General features: G+C 37.6%; 3 protein-coding genes across 6 annotated transcripts; 1 reads left to right on the top strand and 2 right to left on the bottom strand.

Moving 5' to 3' along the window:
* Positions 1 to 30: 30 nt before the first annotated feature.
* LOC111326178 (uncharacterized) lies at positions 31 to 14,789 on the bottom strand. The gene is made up of 12 exons (XM_022930117.2): positions 14,500 to 14,789; positions 14,021 to 14,407; positions 13,051 to 13,188; positions 11,842 to 11,915; positions 11,641 to 11,721; positions 10,851 to 11,075; positions 10,348 to 10,423; positions 9,424 to 9,570; positions 4,026 to 4,185; positions 2,657 to 3,356; positions 1,830 to 2,489; positions 31 to 1,495 (listed from the first exon to the last, which is right to left on the bottom strand). The coding sequence occupies exons 1-12, from the start codon at positions 14,516 to 14,518 to the stop codon at positions 1,364 to 1,366; spliced, it is 2,799 nt and encodes a 932-aa protein (XP_022785852.2). The 5' UTR covers positions 14,519 to 14,789; the 3' UTR covers positions 31 to 1,363.
* On the top strand, positions 14,786 to 18,773 carry LOC111326184 (2-methoxy-6-polyprenyl-1,4-benzoquinol methylase, mitochondrial). 2 transcript variants are annotated; one of them, XM_088742906.1, is made up of 7 exons: positions 14,786 to 15,003; positions 15,659 to 15,808; positions 16,068 to 16,226; positions 16,914 to 17,020; positions 17,600 to 17,688; positions 18,097 to 18,208; positions 18,453 to 18,627. In XM_088742906.1, exons 1-7 carry the CDS (start codon positions 14,826 to 14,828, stop codon positions 18,537 to 18,539), a joined length of 882 nt encoding a protein of 293 aa, XP_088599032.1. In that variant the 5' UTR covers positions 14,786 to 14,825; the 3' UTR covers positions 18,540 to 18,627. The 2 variants fall into 2 exon arrangements, with proteins under 2 accessions (XP_088599032.1, XP_022785858.2); XM_022930123.2 differs by lacking the exon at positions 18,453 to 18,627 and adding an exon at positions 18,634 to 18,773 and having other exon boundaries at positions 14,787 to 15,003.
* A 164-nt stretch (positions 18,774 to 18,937) lies between these two features.
* Positions 18,938 to 20,506, bottom strand: LOC111326186 (dynein light chain 2, cytoplasmic). 3 transcript variants are annotated; one of them, XM_022930127.2, is made up of 2 exons: positions 20,362 to 20,506; positions 18,938 to 19,572 (listed from the first exon to the last, which is right to left on the bottom strand). In XM_022930127.2, the coding sequence occupies exons 1-2, from the start codon at positions 20,410 to 20,412 to the stop codon at positions 19,303 to 19,305; spliced, it is 321 nt and encodes a 106-aa protein (XP_022785862.1). In that variant the 5' UTR covers positions 20,413 to 20,506; the 3' UTR covers positions 18,938 to 19,302. The 3 variants fall into 3 exon arrangements, with proteins under 3 accessions (XP_022785862.1, XP_088599039.1, XP_022785863.1); XM_088742913.1 differs by having other exon boundaries at positions 20,284 to 20,425; XM_022930128.2 differs by lacking the exon at positions 20,362 to 20,506 and adding an exon at positions 19,692 to 19,853.
* Between the last annotated feature and the right edge of the window lie 585 nt (positions 20,507 to 21,091).

Raw genomic sequence — 21,091 nt, forward strand, 5'->3', positions numbered from 1 at the left:
TTTTGCTTCAAAGAAAGAGATGAAAAGGGATCTTGATACCATATTTATTTGATTAAGTGCCCAACCTAAGTTCTGGGTCCATAGGTAGCAAAAATTAATAAGGGCCTGCCCTGAGAAACAAAACACACCACGGACCAAACCTTTTCAGTGTCTAATTAATATCATCACTTCAAGAACGTGAATTTTCAATGGTCTTGAAATTTGTTATGTCAGTGTGTTAGTTAAAAAATTTGGCCTTAACCCTAAAACTCCCAAGATTTCCCCTTTAACTCCTACAAATTTCCTTGTAAATTAGTAGAAAGAATTTGGTGTTTGATCAATCTAACTTCTACTTGATAAGTTTGAGTATTCTCGTTACCTGTTTGTTGGATATTGTATGGGTATTGTAGGGAGAAGTTACATGCTAATCACTTTTGGGAGTTAAAGAGTTCATTCTTCCCTCAAATCTTACCCATCTTGAACCATTATTGAGCCTTGTAACTTGACACGTTGATCCTTGACCTTACCAAAGGTTTCACTTTAAGTTGAAGAAATGTATTCTTACAAAAGAATAGCTCAAAATGTTGCTAATACTTTCCTTTGAGTAAGAAAAGAGTTAAAGTTTGTTGAAAAATGTTTGAATGTGTATTATTATTCCTCCTACCTTAGCAAATAAATAGAAGACTTTGTACAGATGCAAGTTAACATTATCCCCTGGAGAGGGCTGTAAGCTTTTATATATCTTTGGCAATGCTAACATGATAAATTAAGTTTCACCTACTGGTATATTATAAATAATTAATAACTTAGAACAATTACAAGTTGATGTCGATTAGAACTGAACAGTCCTTGCATAAATTAATAACTACTGATATTCCAAAACTGTTGGTAACTTCAAGAAAACCAAAATACTGTTGAGATGGAAATAAATAGTATTACTTGAATTTGGAATTTGATTAGAGAAAACTGAACAATCAGAGATAACACATTCATTGAAAACTGGTCCTCAAGCTTGATTTTCTACCTGTCGGCATTCATTCCTATGGGGAAGGTAATGCCACAGTGATCATTTAGGATGTCTCATTCTTGCTAAAACAAGAAACCATATTGAAGCCAAATCTTCAGAGAATTACCTTACACTGCACCATACTTTACAAACGGTAGTTTCTACACTATAGTTCTTTTCTTTAACCCTCTCATACATTAGAATAACAAACAGCTAATTTCTGTTTACAGATCTACCACTGAATCATATATCATGGTTACCAGAATAAAAGAAAAGATAGAAGACTAAACAAGTCCAACAGACGCTCCTTGTCACTACCACATAAGAAGTGCTTATTGAATATCATGGAGAAAGTTATATTATGCTAGGGTGAAGAAATTAATGCTGTGGAGGTTGTGGAATGGGACCACGTAGAGAGTAAGTCTGTTGCCCAGTGGGTCCATGGGGCATGACTCCACCCATGTTCAAGTCTGCATGAGATTCCATTTTTGGACCTCTGCCAATTATGTCCTAAAGTCATGCAAAAGAAACTCAATCAATCAAACAATATCATCCCTAGAATACAAGACAAAACAAAGCTTCCCTTGAGAAAATCTACCCTGTGAATACAAACCTATTTGTACAATGTTTTTCAGAGAACTCTAGTTCTCTTTAGCCTTATCAGTGGCAATTTAATAATGCTAAAGATTGCAAAGTGAAGCCATTTCAATACTGTTCTACATCCCTCTCACTGGAGCCTTTTAGCAAATATTCTTAAAAGTGCTTTTGACTGAAATTATTACTGGTGGAAAATTGTTGTTGACCTCAGAGGCTTCAATGACAGAAGTTTAATGTTTTTACTCACCATGTTTCTGAGAAGTGCTTGACCATTGGCATGTGCCAGGGGCCCATGCAATGGACCAGGAGGGCCATAGTTCATATCCCTGTCATGTACCACACCCTCCAAGGAACCTCTCAAGGGAACATCAAGATTCCCTTGCATAGACCCAGGAGGATATGGTTGAGGTGCATGATGTGGTGTCATGTCACGTGGACTTCGAGGTGGCTCAGGCGTTCTTGGTCTTTCAAAAGCACTTTCAAGAGCTTGGCCCTCTGGATGTCTTCCCATCCGGGGGCTGGTTGGTAATAACTCGGGAGGAGCTTGCCTTAACGGCCCTAAGCTTCCATGCTCCCAAGGAGCTGGCTTTTTCCCAAGAGGATCTAAAGCACTAAATTTGGTGATACCAGGAGGTCCCAAACTAGCAGCATTGAGGGGAGGGATACTTCCTCTTGGAGGAGGGAGGGGTGATGTCAGCTCTGACTGTCCTTTCTGTTTCTTCTTTTTAGCTTTGTCCTTCTTTTTCTTGGAAGGTACTGCAAGGTTTTCTTGATTACCTTCTGCATCGTCATGAGTGGAATTGATACGAGTGTTTTCTGCTTGAACATAACTTAGCTGTGCCAGTTTTGATGGATACTTTGGAGGCGTAACTGTTTTTTTAGTATTCTTGTGAGATTCTGGAATGAACTGCCAAACAAACCACAGCATCAAATACAGTACACTATAGAGTTAAACACCTTTAATTCAACATACAATCAATGGTTATCAAACTGTCTCCTGCGCTGATAATGATAATAGCAATGAAGAACAGAATGTTAAAATAATCAAATCATCAACAATGTGTACTAATTTACCTGAGGTTGAGAATCATTAGCCTCTTTCAGCTGCTGTTTTTCCTCCTTGTCTACTTGGTAATCTGTTAAGTCATTATCATGAACTATGTCCTCGTTATCACTGCCAAGACTTGACACACTAAGTCCGACACTGACACTGCAATTATCAGCATTATCAGGCTCACTGTATACACTTGATGCACTGCCATGTCCTTGCTGCATGCGTGCACTGGAATATTCCAGCTTTTCCTCATAGTCAATCTCTATATCTCCATTTTCCATGTCAATAATTTCCTCTTGCTGATCTTCAGTGTCAAGGTTACTGACTACAACTAATATATCTCCATCCTCAGTCCTCAGATCAAAACTTGCCGCTTCATCCATCAAGCGTCTTGAATCACCATCATGATGGAATTTACTTTGCCTTATCAGTGTACTCTGGCGCCGTTTTGGGTTTGAGGGCCTTTTCTGCTCTACCCTACAGTCTGCTTTGTCCAAGGCCTTGGCATCAAGATCTGGTAATTTTTCCTTTCCTTCATGACTCACTTTATTCATTGCTGAATCCTCCAGGTGCCCTGACCCCCCCTGTACATCAAAGCCATGAAGGTCGGACACATCACAGTTCTCCTCACCTACAGATACCTTGTGAAGTTCTACTGGTGTCACAGCTGCTTCATCTTTAGATGGTGATAGCCTTGACTTACCAGGATCCACATTTGGACTAAAAGGAAAGAGTTACTATTTCATAAAATCTTGCTAACAGCTTGTTCATTAAATATGATTTGATTTCTCACATGTCTTTTGTTGTTTGTTTATGGGGAAATTTAAAGATTTAATTTCAGCCAAATGTTGTGGTTATTTTAGCAAGTTAATATATATTTTCTGCAGAGTTTGGACTCCAGCCTCTGGCACATCTAGTTTTGGATAAGATGATGAAACAATTGATGTTGAACTGTAATCAAGCCTTACTGGTAAGTTGAAGCATTTCATTATTATTGTTCATTTGACTTTAGTTTGCCATTTATTGTGTTTCTGCTTTACTGATTTACAAAATGACTATGACACATCATACAACCTATCAGACTTTACTGAGGATTTTGACTCTGCCAATTTCAAATGGTAAATGAAAAAATGTAACATGAGAAAAATTTTTGAATAAATACAGTACATCATATCCTATTGTATCCTGGTAGTGAACATTGGGCTAAATTAATAAGCCTACCCCTCTATTAAGCCTACCCCCATCTGATAAGTCACCTCCCCAGAGGACCTGAAGTAAATAAGCCCCTCAGGAGGGGGATTTACTGTATTATCAATAAAGAGTGATACACAATCATTCAACTTCAATCACCCATTTAGTTAATGAATCCTTTTTAATTAGGTATGTTACCTTTCAGGACTGGATGGTGTTGACACAGAGGCATTCTTTCCTGTTATCTTGTCAATGTTTTGTGAATGAGCTCTGATCACCATTTCACAATAATTTAGTTTTTTGTTGTGGATGTAATCAACTGCAGTTGCACCAAAACAGTCTTTTACAAGAAGGTCTCCTATAGAATACATTTTGAAATGTTGTTAGTCTTGAGCTGAAACAGCTTTTTCCCAGCTATTTCAGCATCTCCCTTTCCTTTAATCTGCTTTAACATGAACTAATAAAAACTCATGAATAAAGGCTGATAGTTTCGAAAGAAACTGTTTGGGGCTGCATCGGTGGGAGTAACGAAATAATTTGGATATATCAACAAAGTTGAAATGGTAAATTGGCCAAGGTAATGATTACAAAAGCTGACGTTTCAAGCGTTAGCCCTTTGTCGGAGCGAATAGAGGAATTGTGGGTTGTGTGTGCTTTTAAAGGCAGAAAATGGAGCTACGTTATTGGTGGGTGCATGGCAACGAGAAAAACATGAATAAATTAGTGGAATGAAAAGCGTTCATTGATCCCTGTGGCATTTAGACTGCCGGTTTGAAAAATGAGCTTTTGTTTAAGATTTTTACGGCTTTCCGTGCCACCTAAGTGCAAGGAAAGACCGCAGATTGCCATATGTTGCTTAGAATGATTCGGTAAATTAAAATGTCTAGCGACTGGTTTCGATGTGTCCTTGTCATTCCTTTCCACGTCTCGAAGGTGTTCTCGGAATCGGTCACCTAGTCTTCTGCCTGTTTCGCTGATGTATATCTTTTTGCAATAAGTGTAAGTTATGCAATAGATTACATTAGCGGAGGTGCACGTGAAGTGATCGGTGATCTTTATGGATCGTTTAGGTCCCGATATTTTATCAGTGTTGTGAATGAAAGGACACGTTTTGCATCGTGCACGAGCGCATTTAAAAGTGCCTGGTTGCTCATTAGTCTGAAAAGAACTTCTTGGTCAGTTCTTTTCAGACTAATGAGCAACCAGGCACTTTTAAATGTGCTCGCGTGCACGATGCAAAACGTGTCCTTTCATTCACAACACTGATAAAATATCGGGACCTAAACGATCCATAAAGATCACCGATCACTTCACGTGCACCTCCGCTAATGTAATCTATTGCATAACTTGCACTTATTGCAAAAAGATATACATCAGCGAAACAGGCAGAAGACTAGGTGACCGATTCCGAGAACACCTTCGAGACGTGGAAAGGAATGACAAGGACACATCGAAACCAGTCGCTAGACATTTTAATTTACCCAATCATTCTAAGCAACATATGGCAATCTGCGGTCTTTCCTTGCACTTAGGTGGCACGGAAAGCCGTAAAAATCTTGAACAAAAGCTCATCTTTCAAACCGGCAGTCTAAATGCCACAGGGATCAACGAACGCTTTTCATTCCACTAATTTATTCATGTTTTTCTGGTTGCCATGCACCCACCAATAACGTAGCTCCATTTTCTGCCTTTAAAAGCACACACAACCCACAATTCCTCTATTCGCTCCGACGAAGGGCTAACGATTGAAACGTCAGCTTTTGTAATCATTACCTTGGCCAATTTACCATTTCAACTTTGTTGATATATCTAAATTAATAAAAACTCAAATGATACTGTTTCCATGTAAGTAAATCCTACATGATACCATACCATCACAGCATTACTGTGGCAACCAACATAATAAAGAGTACACTAAATGAGGGTAACAACAACCCTATAGGGCACAAAGAGGGAGGGGAGAGACAAGAAGCACAAGATAATGAGATGGGGGCACTGAGAAAGCAGCAAGAGAAGACATATATCTTATTAACCAAGCGCGAGGGCCGTACTGGGAGAATATCGGCCCGAGGTCTTGACAGTACGACCTGAGCACAGTTCAGTCCATACAAACAAGACAGAGGACTGATATTCTTCCAATATGATCCCGAGCACGCTTGGTTAATAAGAGATTTATTATACGACTGAAGTTCAAAGGGAAACAAGTGTGGTATCATTTGGGACCATTCGGGACAGTGCCCTGTCCAATACTGAGATAATATTGACCGGCAATAGAGCATTTGGATTGGTTGATTTTAGTTATTGGCCCTCTGACTGCCAGAGTCGTGTAATAATTGATGTTATATGCCTAGATGAGGGCTTATACTATTTTGCGAAACGAAACAAAATTGTACTTTTTTGCGAAACGAAATGAAATTTTGCGAAATGCTGTTTTTTCGCCTTTATTTAGCAAATATGTCCTCTTCGTCCAAAACAAAATGCGTCCACTAATAAAATGATCAATATTTCTAAGAGTCTGGTCAGCTCTCTTTTATTAACCGTAATAGTACTTGTTTCGCAAAGTAGTAATTTTGACAGAATTACTATTTTGTGAAATGGCATTTTTTCACCTTTATTTAGCAAATGTGTCCTCTTCATCCAAAACAAAATGTGTCCACTAATAAAATGATCAATTTTTCTCAGAGCCTGGTCACCTCTGACATTCCTGCAACAGGAAACAAGTATACAATCCGGCTAGTAAAATCCGAAATCGCATTCTCTCACCAAGCACAGGGCCACAAAAAGCAGAAGATTTTACCAAATTAATTGCCAAGCTTTAAACTTCTGATTTTGTAAAAGATGTTTCATTTGATCTGCGCCATGGAAAAGACACCACAGCAAACACGTTTGCAGCAAAAGAGTTGCATATTGAATGGTTAAAGACATTTTGTTCTGGAACCAATCCCAAATTGCAATGATTTCCCAAGTATTCTTTAATGAATTCTTGTGCCAGATGAGGCTTTGTGACGGTTTGTTATTTTGCTCACCTTGATTTACACTTGACCATACTACCTAGGCTTGGGAAAGAAATTTTGGAGAGGAAATTGTTGTGGCCAAACAAAAAACCATTAAACCAAGTCATATGTGTGACCAGGCTAACAATTGTGCATGACATTGCAATATTTTTTGTTATAATTTTAGAATTACATCTTCAGAAACTATTTCCTATGATAATCAAATTATCATACACACAGGATTTGCATCATAAATTTCCTTTAAGTCACACCATCACACCTAACTATTTCCTATGATAACCAAATTATCATACACACAGGATTTGCATCATAAATTTCCTTTAGAATGATCACACCTAACTTCCAAAATTTTAGAGAATTTCCAGCTATTGTTCGATTCCTTATAAAAGAAGTACACGTATGATGCACGATCCTCGCAGTAGATAGCGCTATTTAAGCAATAGCGAAAATCAGACCTGAAAAAAATCAGGCCTGTACGGGACTCGAACCACTGACCTCTGCGGTACTAGTGCAGCGCTCTACCAATTGAGCTAACAAGCCAACTGGGAGCAGGCCGTTAAGTTGATTCGTAATAAACCCGTGAAAGTGATAAATGAGATACAATGAATATATGAAGACCATATATTTTGAACTGCGGTATCAGATACGTATGATGCACGATCCTCGCAGTAGATAGCGCTATTTAAGCAATAGCGAAAATCATTTTGATTTTTTTCAGGTCTGATTTTCGCTATTGCTTAAATAGCGCTATCTACTGCGAGGATCGTGCATCATACGTATCTGATACCGCAGTTCAAAATATATGGTCTTCATATATTCATTGTATCTCATTTATCACTTTCACGGGTTTATTACGAATCAACTTAACGGCCTGCTCCCAGTTGGCTTGTTAGCTCAATTGGTAGAGCGCTGCACTAGTACCGCAGAGGTCAGTGGTTCGAGTCCCGTACAGGCCTGATTTTTTTCAGGTCTGATTTTCGCTATTGCTTAAATAGCGCTATCTACTGCGAGGATCGTGCATCATACGTATCTGATACCGCAGTTCAAAATATATGGTCTTCATATATTCATTGTATCTCAAAAGAAGTACAGTTAGTTAGTTTAACTCAGTAGTTCAGAGTGTCAAGACCAGCACTTACAAGCTCAGAACCTCTTGGTCACAGAAAAAGTAACTCCAGTACATGTAACCTCAAGTTAGTGACCTATTTTACTGAGGATTTGCTTGCAATCACCCTTTCTTTTTATCAGTATTATTTCTTTTGTACTTTCCTGTATAAATAAATCTTATTGTGGCTATAAGTCTGTCTCGTTGTTCAAATAACAACATCAGAACCTGCCTCGGTCACATATGGATCGGCTTGCCAGTCAGGCGTGTGGGTTGTTGGTCAACTACAAAATCGAGTTGCGGCAACCATAAATAAGAACAGAACAAAATACAAGGAATACAGAGCAGAATAGAAAAGAGAATTATAACAACAATAAAGAGTAAACTCCGAGCCAATAAAGAGCAATTGAGAACAAGAACAAGTAGTTGTCTTTCATTTTGTTTCAGGCAAAGTGGACATATTAGCTAAATGTAGGTGAAAAAAGCCATTTCGCAAAATAGTTATAATTTGTCAAAATTACTACTTTGCGAAACGAGTTCTACTATGGTCAATAAAATGAGGGGTGACCAGGCTCTTAGAAATATTGATCATTTTATTATTGGACACATTTTGTTTTGGACAAAGAGGACATATTTGCTAAATAAAGGTGAAAAACGCCATTTCGCAAAATAGTAATTCTGGCAAAATTACTACTTTGCGAAACAAGTTCTATTATTGTCAATAAAATGAGAGGTGACCAGGCTCTTAGAAATATTGATCATTTTATTAGTGGACACATTTTGTTTCGGATGAAGAGGACATATTTGCTAAATAAAGGTGAAAAAACGCCATTTCGCAAAATAGTTATAATTTGTCAAAATTACTACTTTGCGAAACAAGTTCTATTATGGTCAATAAAATGAGAGGTGACCAGGCTCTTAGAAATATTGATCATTTTATTAGTGGAAACATTTTGCTCCGGACGAAGAGGACATATTTGCTACATGAAGGAGAAGAAACGCCATTTTGCAAAATAGTAATTCTGTCAAAATTACTACTTTGCGAAACCAGTTCTATTATGGTCAATAAAATGAGAGGTGACCTGGCTCTTAGAAATATTGATCATTTTGTTATTGGACACAATTTGTTTCAGACGAAGAGGACATATTTGCTAAATAAAGGTGAAAAAACGCCATTTCGCAAAATAGTAATTCTGGCAAAATTACTACTTTGCGAAACGAGTTCTATTATGGTCAATAAAATGAGGGGTGACCAGGCTCTTAGAAATATTGATCATTTTATTAGTGGACACATTTTGTTTTGGACGAAGAGGACACATTTGCTAAATAAAGGCAAAAAAGCGCCATTTCGCAAAATTTCGTTTCGTTTCGCAAAATAGTACAATTTCGTTTCGTTTCATTTCGCAAAATAGTATAAGCCCTAGATGAGTGATGGTAAATATGATGACAAATGACAGTCCTACTGATTTCCTTATACCTCCTCTTTCAAGAAGAAAGTTCACAACTTCTGCTTGTCCACAGATGGCAGCAAGGTGAGCTGCAGTTCTTTTTGAGTCATCAGTATCCTTAAGTCCTTCCAAGTTTCCTCTCACCTCTAGAATCATCTCACAAGCAGCTGCAATCCCTGCCAAGGAGTGATAAACAATTTTTATTTATCAAATAATTATTGAACAGAACATCATTACATAAGTCAGCATGCTGAAAATAGTAAAGAATTAGATAGTAGGTTTGTAGTTGCCTGAAAGGTTAAAACTTGTATCATTAACCATGATACCAAATAGATCAACACTTTCCTTATCAAAATCTAATTCTGATCATTAATATCTATCTAATTGCCATTGATCATTAAGCTATTATTTAGTGATAAGGCAGGCTGTAAAAGAAAACCACAGGGCTTTTTAATTCAAGTTTCCCATTCAGCATTTTTTAAAATAAAATCATCGTTCATATTCCAAGGGGAATCAATTAATAAGCACCAGGCCTACATGCTACACCTGGCTAGAGGTTGACATTTGATCACTCATTTTGTTCCTTTGATCTTTTTAGTTGTTTCTTTGCTCTCCTCCCCACGCCAGGGGGGTCCTCAAGCCCTCAGTGGCTCCTCATTTTCTCATTAAAGATGCCCAAACAGATTCACTGTCTAGGCTTTTTTGGTTGTGTCATGTGAGTGAGGTGTGGAAGGGCCAGGAAAATTAGAAATACTACACCTAACTACAAAGAATGCAGCAATTACAACTTATGGACGCAATCTAGTTAATTATTATCAAAATGACAAAAATCAATATGATAGGTTGATTAAGATAGCAAAATTTAACTCATCAGAGCATACAACACCAGCTTCATGTAAAATTAATTCATTTTACATGTTATTGTTGACTCAAACAGGTATATTAGTTCTTGCCTTTTTCAGCTGCTGTGTGTAGCACTGTTTTGCCTTCATTGTCCCTCAGAACTGCAGACTGAGGAGTTAATAAAGCCTAGAGATTTGACAAAAAAAAGGTGGAGTGGTGAATTGGAGAACAATTACAGATTCCTTATTTCAGATGTCACGTACTGGCTGAGGGTTTTGTATCTATAAAAACTAAACTGGTGGTACTCTGCAACACATAATACGTGAAATGATTGTATTTGTAGATTTTTATAGACAGCAATCCTTTTTAAGAGATAGTATGTTAACATTTTGTCAACAATTTAACCATTTCACTCCCAAGATCTCATTAGAAATTTTCCTTACTATCTGCTATACAATTATTATAATGAAAGTTTAGAGAATTTGGTATTAGGTCAACTATCAATCCCCTAATTGATATTTTTCTTTATTCTCATTAATTGTCTGCTTGAAATTGTATTGATAGGGTAAAGAGAAACTCTGTCTTGGTCACAAGCACAGACACCTTTACTAACCTCAAGACACTCCAAAGATCCCACCCCTTTGACGGCCCAGTGTATCACAGACTGACCACAACAGTCACTATCTCTAAGGATTGCATCTTCTTCAGGATCAATTCTTGCCAGTGCATTCTGTAACATCTGGAGATTGTGAAGCTGGTCAAAATAACAAGCCCACATAGCTGGAGTTAAACCCTCGCTGTCTGCAGCATCTAACTTCCCTCCAACCTGAAGCAATAACTGTAAAGAAATAAAAATGGATCATTGTTAGAAATTACCTGTTTATAGTTACATCTTACTTTATTGCAAATCAAAGATCAGGTACTCTGCTTTTTAAATAAAAGTCAGTTACTGATTAATTTGACAGAGGTTCGAATGAACTCTTCACCATTGAAATCACCTTTTTTGCCACTGGCAGCCAATGATAAAAAAATCATTTTAACCTTTGACAGATATCATGGTCTATATGTAGTTGATCCTCTTGAAGCTGCTCAATTTTTTTAGGGAGATAAAAAGTCATACCTCCAGTGCCGTCAAGCCTTTACTTTAATTTTCCATATCAAAAACAAAGTGACCCTGGTCTACAGTAGCCACTTTTGTGGTCTTAAGTATGTCACCTTTCAGCATGTCAACCTGGGCCAGGAGAAGAATATTTATCTATTGAGGACACACAATGTTTCTGACCTCCTCAAGCCTACAAATATCATGGGTTTTTTTTTCAGCTGCAGCCGGACCCAGTACCTTGGGTGTGCTGGAGGAGTGAGACATTTGTATTTCACTAACATAAATGTTTTTCTTATGTTACCTTTAAGTTATCCTCTGATGGATTTGCTGCTGCCCAGTGAAGTGGTGTCCTTCCTTGATTGTCTTCAACATTATGAGGAGCCTATACAAAGAAGAACACAGAGCACGATCATTTCAATGGGGCAGTGGACTGGGGAACCAAAAAGTCTTATAGAAATGGTAAAACATTAAAGCAGACCAGTGAGAAGGATATCAAAGTCACCTTATTACGAAGCAAGAGAGGCAAGGCAGCAGTGTTATTAATGTACGCAGCCACATGAAGTGCTGTTGTGTTATCTGTACAACAGAAAATAATAGAAATAGAAAGATCACTTCTTTTATTGAAAGGTACTCTGATGTTGAACTTTAGGAAGGACCAAGAAGACATTTAATTTAATTGAAATCACCCCTTACCCCTTACCAGTTCCTATTAAGGGAAAAATACCTAAAATAAGTGGTAAGGTCACAGGGTTGCTAGACAGTATGCTTCTAGATGAAAAGATGCTTTTCATGTGCAAACAAGTTAAAAGAGGACTCAAAGCCATTTAAGGCCCATTTCCAACCTTGCTGCAATGCGTGCCGCAACCTATTTTTTGCAACACAAAATTTCTTGATTACTTAAAACCTCCTAAAATCATCTTTTTCAAGAGCCATCCTGGACATATAGTTAATCATTTTATGGTAAATCCATACTCCACTTGTCATTGGAAACTGCATGTACTCTTCACAGTGGAAAGTTTTGAACAATATGTTAAGTCAGTCAGTCAGTCAGTATATCTTTATTATCACGTCAAATCTTCTAGCTGACCACAAGTGGTCTACTAATCAGGCGGGGACACTTAAAATTACACTAAAATCTAAAAATCACACTAAAAATTTAGTATGAATATATAACAGGTGTATAGATAGGCCAACTCTTGTGAGATCTGTTCACAAGATGAAAGCGCCTCCAGTACACCTTTTATGGACAAAACAAGGAACTACATCCATCTCATGTCAAGTTGAACAATAATTTTAGATCAAAATAGCCATTTTTATCGAAAAAACAGTGTGGCTTATAACTAAAAAACTACAGTAACATCCAATTATCTCTACAAAATAGGGAAAATCCCTTGCGACACACTTGTGAGAGCAAAAATACAATTTGAAGGCAATAATGACACGACCACCAAAGCCACATAGGGAGTCCTTGCCAGTCTGTCTTTACCTTTATTCACAACATGGCAAGGTAAAAATAACTGACCAATCAGAGGTTCTATTTAAACAAAAGTGGCAGCTCAAAACAAAAACAAATGACCCCGTTGCATCAAGATTAGAACTGGGCCTTTAAGCATTGGTGTGTACTTAGGTCACTTCAAGCATTATTTTATATCATGTAAAAGTTACAGCTTAGTACTTTTTATAATAAAATTATTCAGTGTCTATCTTATACCATTTGCCTTGAGATCCAGATCACATTCAGCACTTATCAGTATTTCCAGGCACTCTGTATGGGCAGGTGTGTTGCCATGGACACAGTACATAGCAGCATTACGTCCTAAGCCATCCACTTGGTTGACGACTTCGGAATCTAAAATGTGACATATTTTAAGTAAGTAGCATATGCAGTCAGCTGGATGTAGTTTTAATATCAGGCAAGGTCACATTTTTTGGAGAAAAGTTACTTCCCTTTAACAGCTATCTGAGTTTTAACTTTTTTTTAATGGAATGGTCTGATTATTGCAGGAGTTATCTGACAGGGAGCCATATGACCATAGAGTGAGGCAAAAAGTGTTCCAAATTGTTGACCATGAAATTGTCTTAAAAAAAATATAGGTTGGGATGGGTCCAAAGTGCCATGACTATAGTTAAGTCAATAATCATTCAAGACAAGGGGAAACATCACAAGAAGCCTATGAGATATTCTATGAAATTAAGCAAACAACTGCAGGTGTGGAAAAACACTAGTGGACAAGTTACACTTGGTTAAGTTTTGTATCTGAATAGTCTGAGAGGCACAAGTTTTTTGGGTCAACCACAGAGACAGCAAAGTTAGGCAAAACCAAATGGTAATCCTTGGCTTCTTTTGACACTTCATTGAAAACTGCTCTACTACACTGTGTAGTCACGACAACCTGTCATACATAACAATATGACTAGTTTATCAACTGAATATCTCAGATCATTGTAACCACAAATTAGCTGAATTACACGGCAGGGACCAAGAACTGTACAATACTACTGCACTTGAATTATGTTTTCATTTCTTGATAATATTATTTGAGAATTCGGACATTTCAAATAAAACTCGTATTCGTTAAGTACTAGGTAAACACGAAGTTTTCATTATTCTACATCGAAGGTAAACAATGGCGAAATAATTTTTTGTTAAGCATTCAATTAGCAATTAGCTCTATATTTACCTTTCGCTATGAGTTCCTTTAAAAGCTCTGAATCTGCGGATTTTGCAGCTTGCAGCACGAGAGGCAAGGAGGAAAATTCATTTGTACCTAGGCTGGCACATAGCCTGGGTGATTCTAAATTGTACCACTTCCACTCGAATTGATCAGGTATTCCACAAGCTGGACTCACTGGGCTCACTCCCCCATTCAAAACCAAGCTTCCACTTAGTGATTTTCCATTAAATCTTGGTGAAGTACCATTTGAAAGACTTCTGCTACGAAGTTTTTTGTAGTATTTTTGCAAGTAGAATAGGACAAGATGCATAGAATCCCTAAGTTCAGCTGTTGACTCCTCGCATGAAAGTTTCGAAAGAAACTCCTGAATAAGCCCCGCTGTTTTCTGAAAGTCTGCGACATCAAAACATGGCAAACATGACCCAATATTATCGAAAGACCGATTTGATCCAATTAACACAATATCAGAAAGCAGGAAATCTTACCTCGCTTTTTAATAGCCATCGTTTAGAAGCTTACATACGTCCTCAAGCGTCTTACGAAATTGTGATCGCGCGGGAAAATAAAACTATTTTGAGGAAACTTTTTATAGACCACCATTTTGGTCTAACAGCAACCATGACCACGAAACACCACATCCGAAAACAAAAAGCCTTTATCAAATCGATTAAAAGCAACAAATTCAAATCTGCATGAAATTTGCAAAGAAAATAATGTCAAAAATAGTGTCACCGATTACTTTCCCTTTTTCTGATGAAGACGAAAACAACATTGGGTTCGCATTGAACTATGGGACAGATTATTGTCCAACATGGCGACATTTTGCTCAAAATCGGGGTCTTTACTAATGGCAATTCCACGCTGTTCTTGCAGTAACAGTTCACTGTTGTTCAGGAAAAAGTATCGTCTGTACTCAAATCATCAAACAAAAGAGAAAATAACGCATTTTGGTTTCGAAGAAGTATCAGAACAAGAGAAAACTCAGAAAGGTAGGTGAGAGGACACCATTTTTTATGCTGCACGAATTCTTTTACCTCAAGGCAAATGTCTGAGGTTTACCGTGGAGAGTTAAGAAATTTCTATCACCCAGCTTCTATAAAAATATTCTTCGTGATGTCTGGCTTCATTTTAAGGTTCTCGTATTTTTTTTTTCTTTCGAAATGAGATGCCACTAAATTGTTTTTTGGAGCCAAGAAGACCACGCGACTGATTTTTATTGATATTTCTAGCGGTGAAGCGGTGTTTGTTTTATTTTGTTGGCGGTGTTGCGGTATTCAGAACCCCTCATGTCCCTCTCAATCTGGGACCAGTTTTCCAAGCTTGGCAACTGAATGCATGATCTTCAACCTAAAGAGCTTAATATGGATGCTAGAATTACAGCATTGAAGATGCAAAAAAATAGCCACATACACATCTGAGTTCTTGACTTCTGGTTGTATTGCACACAGCTAAAAATGGCTCTTCACGCTGGGTTACGTTGTAATCTGTAGACTGACCTGGGACTACTGGTGACTAGCTACACACAGAGGTCTTTTCAAGTGTTACTTAATAAATAAATAAATTTTGTGCAACTATCAAGAATTTATGATTTGAATAGGTAGTCAACACTTTCTACACCTTGTAATTCAAATTTCTGTTTATCAGTTTACAAGGTGTTTGAAAATGTAGCTAGTTCATATGACAAAATGAATGATGCCATGAGCTTGGGGATACACAGACTGTGGAAGGACAGGTTTATCAGGACACTTAATCCTCCAGTTGGAACAAAGCTGTTGGATGTTGCTGGAGGAACAGGTAAATGAAGTTGTTATTGGAGAGAAATATGGTTCACAGTAAATGGTTTGGATCCAGGAGTAGGATAAGAGAGTAGCCTGGTATTGGACAATTACTTACAAGTGAGTTGTGATTGCAGCTTTCAGCTAATGGTAGCTAATGTTAGCTTCAAACCAACATAGTCTAATGCACTAAACAGCTGAAGATTGCAGTCATACCAATTATTCAGTTTACTGTGATAATCTGATAAGTTTTTGCACTATTTTTGGAAATTTGACAGGTGACATTGCATTCAGATTCCTAAACCATGTAAACAAAAAATCAGAAAAAAGGAAGCAAGGAGCAGAAATGATTGATTCCCATGTGACAGTGTGCGATATCAACAGAGCAATGCTACAGGTTGGCCAACAGAGGGCTGAGAGGCGACATCAATCTTCAGGTGTAACAGAAGGGTACTTGATTGCCTTTACCTATAGTTCCTTAATTCTGATTTGTATTTCTTCCATATAGCTATGATATATTTGCTTATGAAGTATCAAGGAGAATTAAATATTATTTCAATAAAACCCTCAAGTTAATCCCTAGCAAATGAGAGTATTTTTCTTATTGCCTGTTTGCTTGATGATTTTATTGCATGTTAATCACTACTTATTATATGAATATGATTCAAGAGCTGTAATACCATGATCACAATACCATGGATTTTACTCCAAGTCACAGTTGTATTTGTTATGTCTGGATTAATGCTAATATCGATGGTAAAAATTATCTTGCATTTTTCAAAATGTTGTCAGTTATTATGAATAGAAAAATGAAATATTGTCATAGCAGGGGTTTAGCTAAGACATTACCCTGCCAGCTGGAATTTCAAGTGAGGTGGCTCAAAGGTGGTGAACGACTGTAACAGTGCAACCTCAGAAGTGCACATTGTGCTTTACCATGCAATTGCCAGCCAGGAATCACTGCTTTTTCATCTGGTGATTTTCACTGGCAGCCGGTGCTTATTGACAACCCTGCATAGTTCAGAGGAAAAAAATAAAATTTTGCCTGACAGCTTGGTGCGAGACAAAGATAATATCTTAAATTGGAGCCTTTGATTTAATAATTATTAAACATTATCACACAGGGATCTCATGGGTGGAAGGTGATGCAGAAGAGTTACCAATCGCTACTGCATCAGTTGATGCCTATACTATAGCATTTGGAATTCGAAATGTTACAAGAATTCATAAGGTTACTGTCAGTTCTGTTTTTCTTTATTTTTTGGGGGGGATTATAAGTGGAGCAATACATTTTTCTTTTGAATGTTTATTCTGAAATTTGTGAAACAGTTGTAGTATTTTGTTCTCATTATGTGGTCTAAAAATCCAGGGTTAGGTAGTCCTGAAAAAAAGAGGTAATTTGGATTTATCAACTGAGTTAATAATGTGCAAGCTTATTTGATCATACATTTAATATGTAATTTGCACTGTTTAAATTCTAATCAATATTAATTATTTATCGGCCACCATAAAGAGATTTTAAAGTTGATGTTTCAAGCATTGCCCCTTGGTGGGAGTGAAGTGTCCTGATGAAGAGTGTTGTTTGTGACAGTAACTGACATTTTGACAGTTTGGGCAGAAGTCATCACTTGACAGCAATGAAAAATCTTCTGCTCAGAAAGCCAAATCTTCATTCAATGTTGCCCACAGTAGTCTTCTTCAGGAATACTGTCACAAGGGTCAACATTCTTTATGATCAGCTGTTACTTCCTTGATAATTATTTCTTTTTTTGTACTGCTCATAGTATTTTCTGTTGTTCTCCATCACCAGGCTTTGAGTGAGGCCCACAGAGTTCTTGTTCCCGGTGGAAGATTCCTTTGTCTTGAATTCAGTGAAGTAAAAAATGAGCTTATATCCAGGTAACATAATAACAAATTGTTGTCTTTATTACACTTGAGGGCTTCAAAATCAACGGGTGACTATGTGACTTCTAAACAACCCTTCTTATAGCCACACTTCACCTTGGCATGTCAGGTGATGGCTTTTGTTCAGTTGTGGCTCCCACCAGAAGGCCGACATTTTCAAACTTTCCTTTTGCTTTTGAGTGTACCACATTTACCACAAGGGGTATTGACATTTAGGGAAAGTTATCTTGGGGTTGGTGATAAACTTGAAACATTGCTTTGCAATATTTTAACAGGCAATGAGAATTATAAGATGCCAGTCTAATCTGTGATCAACTATAAGTAGTTGCACATGTTATAGATTGTTTAATCATGTCTGATATTTCTTACCTGGGTGCCTGATTTAATGTTATTTTTTAACAGTACCTATGAGAAATATTCCTTTGATGTGATACCTGTTATGGGGCAGATCATAGCTGGAGATTGGAAATCTTACCAGTATTTAGTCGAAAGCATAAGACAATTTCCTAATCAGGTTTGTCCAATAAAGTTTGTTGAACATTTTTCATGCATAATGAAGAAAAATTTCCACATATGCAGCTCTTTATGAAAATCCAAGTAGATCTTCTGGTTTATACATTACTGGTTCCTCTCTCTCTCTCTCTCTCTTCCTTTGGGGGTGTGATTCAAAGACAGCATTTCAGGGCAACTAAGTTTAACTTAAAGACTTGCTTCATTTGTGCTTGCATGCATATTTGCTTGTTACTTTCTTTACTTAGCTGCCTGGCCCTCTACCTCTGAATTCTTTTCTCAGGAGTGAAGAGTTATATGATAGGTATGCTCTCTTTGAGAGCTTTTTCCACTAAGATCAGAATTTGACTTTCAACAGAGGAATTTGAAACTGTTGACACTTTTGATTGTTGGAATGTGTCACTGACTACTTCATGTGATTTCTTCCAGGAAAAGTTTGCAGGGTTGATTCAAGATGCAGGATTTAGCCATGTCACTCATGAAAACTTAACCTTTGGAATAGCAGCCATTCACTCGGGCTTTAAACTGTAAAAAGAAATCTGAATTTGTGAATAAATATCATGCTTTTTTATCATTGTTGACTTGTCTTTTTACAGCATGACCATTTCAAATGAAGCAAAATTATGTGAAAGATGTTAATCATATGTCTGAGCAGCAGGGGCTAATCCAGAAAATTCAGATGGCGGTGATTGAAAAAAAAGTATTTAAAAGACAAACCATAACACCATCGGGGTAACTTTAGAACAATTTATTACATCTAAACTATTTTTGAAATAATGCAAATTCGATTTCAAAGTCCAGATTCCAAGCATAGCAACCATAGGTGAACAGAAGATTTGCAGTAAAAGAGAAAATTGGATCTTCTCTCTTGGAATAATATTCTTAGAGCTTGTATTGATAGTATAGCGTATAATTATCTGCTGTAAGGCAAAACTTGCAAAGGTGTGTCTAGTGGGATTATATATCAGTGTACTGTTATGGTGATAAGATTTAATACAACATAGCAACCTTCACTTTGTACAAACTCTAAAGTTGTAAGTTTCTATAAAGCATTTTCTATGGACGTCCAGCGATCCTTTCATAATCTTTAGAGTCAAATCAACCAGATTTGAACAGAAGAACAGCTACCTGTCCAAGGTAGAAGTAGATGAAATGCTTCGTTTCATGGGTGACATAGGAACCAAAGTTCCTCCCAACAATACAGTGCCATGTAGGGTTGTACTTCTTGTCAAACTCTTTTTTGATGTACGCTGCTATGTCTTTCTCAATGTTGAACTTTTCCATGGCCTGTGTGGCGCACTCCACAGCATCTGACTGCATGTCCTCGGACATGTCGGCATTTTTTATTACTGCTTTTCGATCGGTCATCTGCGGCAACCAAAAACGTTCTAATTAGTTTTACTCTGCACGCGCACAGAACCCTTCCCAATGACCACGCCTATGGGGTAGTCGAGGAAAGAGGTGGAAAGAAGAACTAGATAACTTACCCTGTCTAAAAACAGTTTTCCGCAACTATCACAGATCTTCGCCACCGAAATTCTCTTTATCAAACACCTTTCTCAAACAAATACAACATTGCTTCCTTGGAGTTTTAGACCCACGCCGCGGAACACCTAATTTGCTTCAAAGCGTAGTGTTGATTGGGTTATGTCCGTAGCTTTTTTCGGTAGCCTATATCAACCCAGGGTGCATTGCGAGAAATGCCCCCGTTTGCGTGATCGGGCGACATGTTTTTTGCATCATATAAATAGTCATGCAATAAATAAGCGTTACTTCGCCTGTTACAGATAAGCAGACCAGGAGAGTCCTCATCCTGGAAAATAACTCAAAACTAATTTTATTCGAATTTGAATCCACGACCGACCGTTACTACATATTTTTTTAAATTTTTAATCTTTTTTTTTAGTATGAAAGATCGAAACAGTCAACTTGACGAGGAGCAAAAACCCAACCTTCCCCTTTCGTTTGGATTTGTAAATACTCACATAACAGCGTAAGACTGTGGTCCGTGTGTACATGAAATATGCAATTTATGTGGAGTAAAAAGCGGAGAAGAGAAGAATTCGATTGAAACTATACCTGGCGACCTGCCCCGACAGACCCAGAATTCTGTCTTCTCTGAGTTGTTCATTAGTTATCAACATTTTGTCCAATTACCGGTGCTCTCCGCGTTTGACTCTGAAACGTTTCGAGTGGAAATTGCTCCATCTCTGAGCCACGAATTGAGGATGTTTTCAAATAATTTTCCACCGCTGTTAAGTGCTCGGTCAGTGGCTCCTGCTATTAGATGCAGATTGCCCCTTTGGACTAAGAAAGTATTTTATTACACGACTCGGGCAGTCAGAGGGTCAATAACTAAAATCAACCAATCAAAATGCTCTATTGCCGGTCCAATATTCTCTAAGTATTGGACCGGGCACTGTCCCGAATGGTCCTGAATGATACCACACTTGTGTCCCTTTGAACTTCAGTCGTGTAATAAATCTCTTATTAACCAAGCTTGCTCGGGACCGTACTGGAAGAATATCGGCCCTCGGTCTTTTTTGTACGGACCTCCCTACGCTCGGTCCGTACTGGCAAGACCTCGGGCCGATATTCTCCCAGTACGGCCCTCGTGCTTGGTTAATAAGATATATATAATGATAATAAGATAAGAGGAAATAATGAAACACGATTTCCACTTAATAACATTCTCAAATTACATACTTAAGTCGAGTTAAAAGTTGCGACGATGAGGTTTATTCAATTTTTCTATTATAAATATTGTAACATTTCAAGGGTTACTGGAATTTTACAGCTGCAAGTTTCCTGAATTCCTTTATAATCAAGTTTGTTTCCACTTGAATAACTAAAAAACAACAGAATCCCAGTTTGGGATTTGTAAATA

The sequence above is a fragment of the Stylophora pistillata genome, chromosome 13, assembly GCF_964205215.1.
Source record: "Stylophora pistillata chromosome 13, jaStyPist1.2, whole genome shotgun sequence".
Lineage (NCBI taxonomy): Eukaryota > Metazoa > Cnidaria > Anthozoa > Scleractinia > Pocilloporidae > Stylophora > Stylophora pistillata.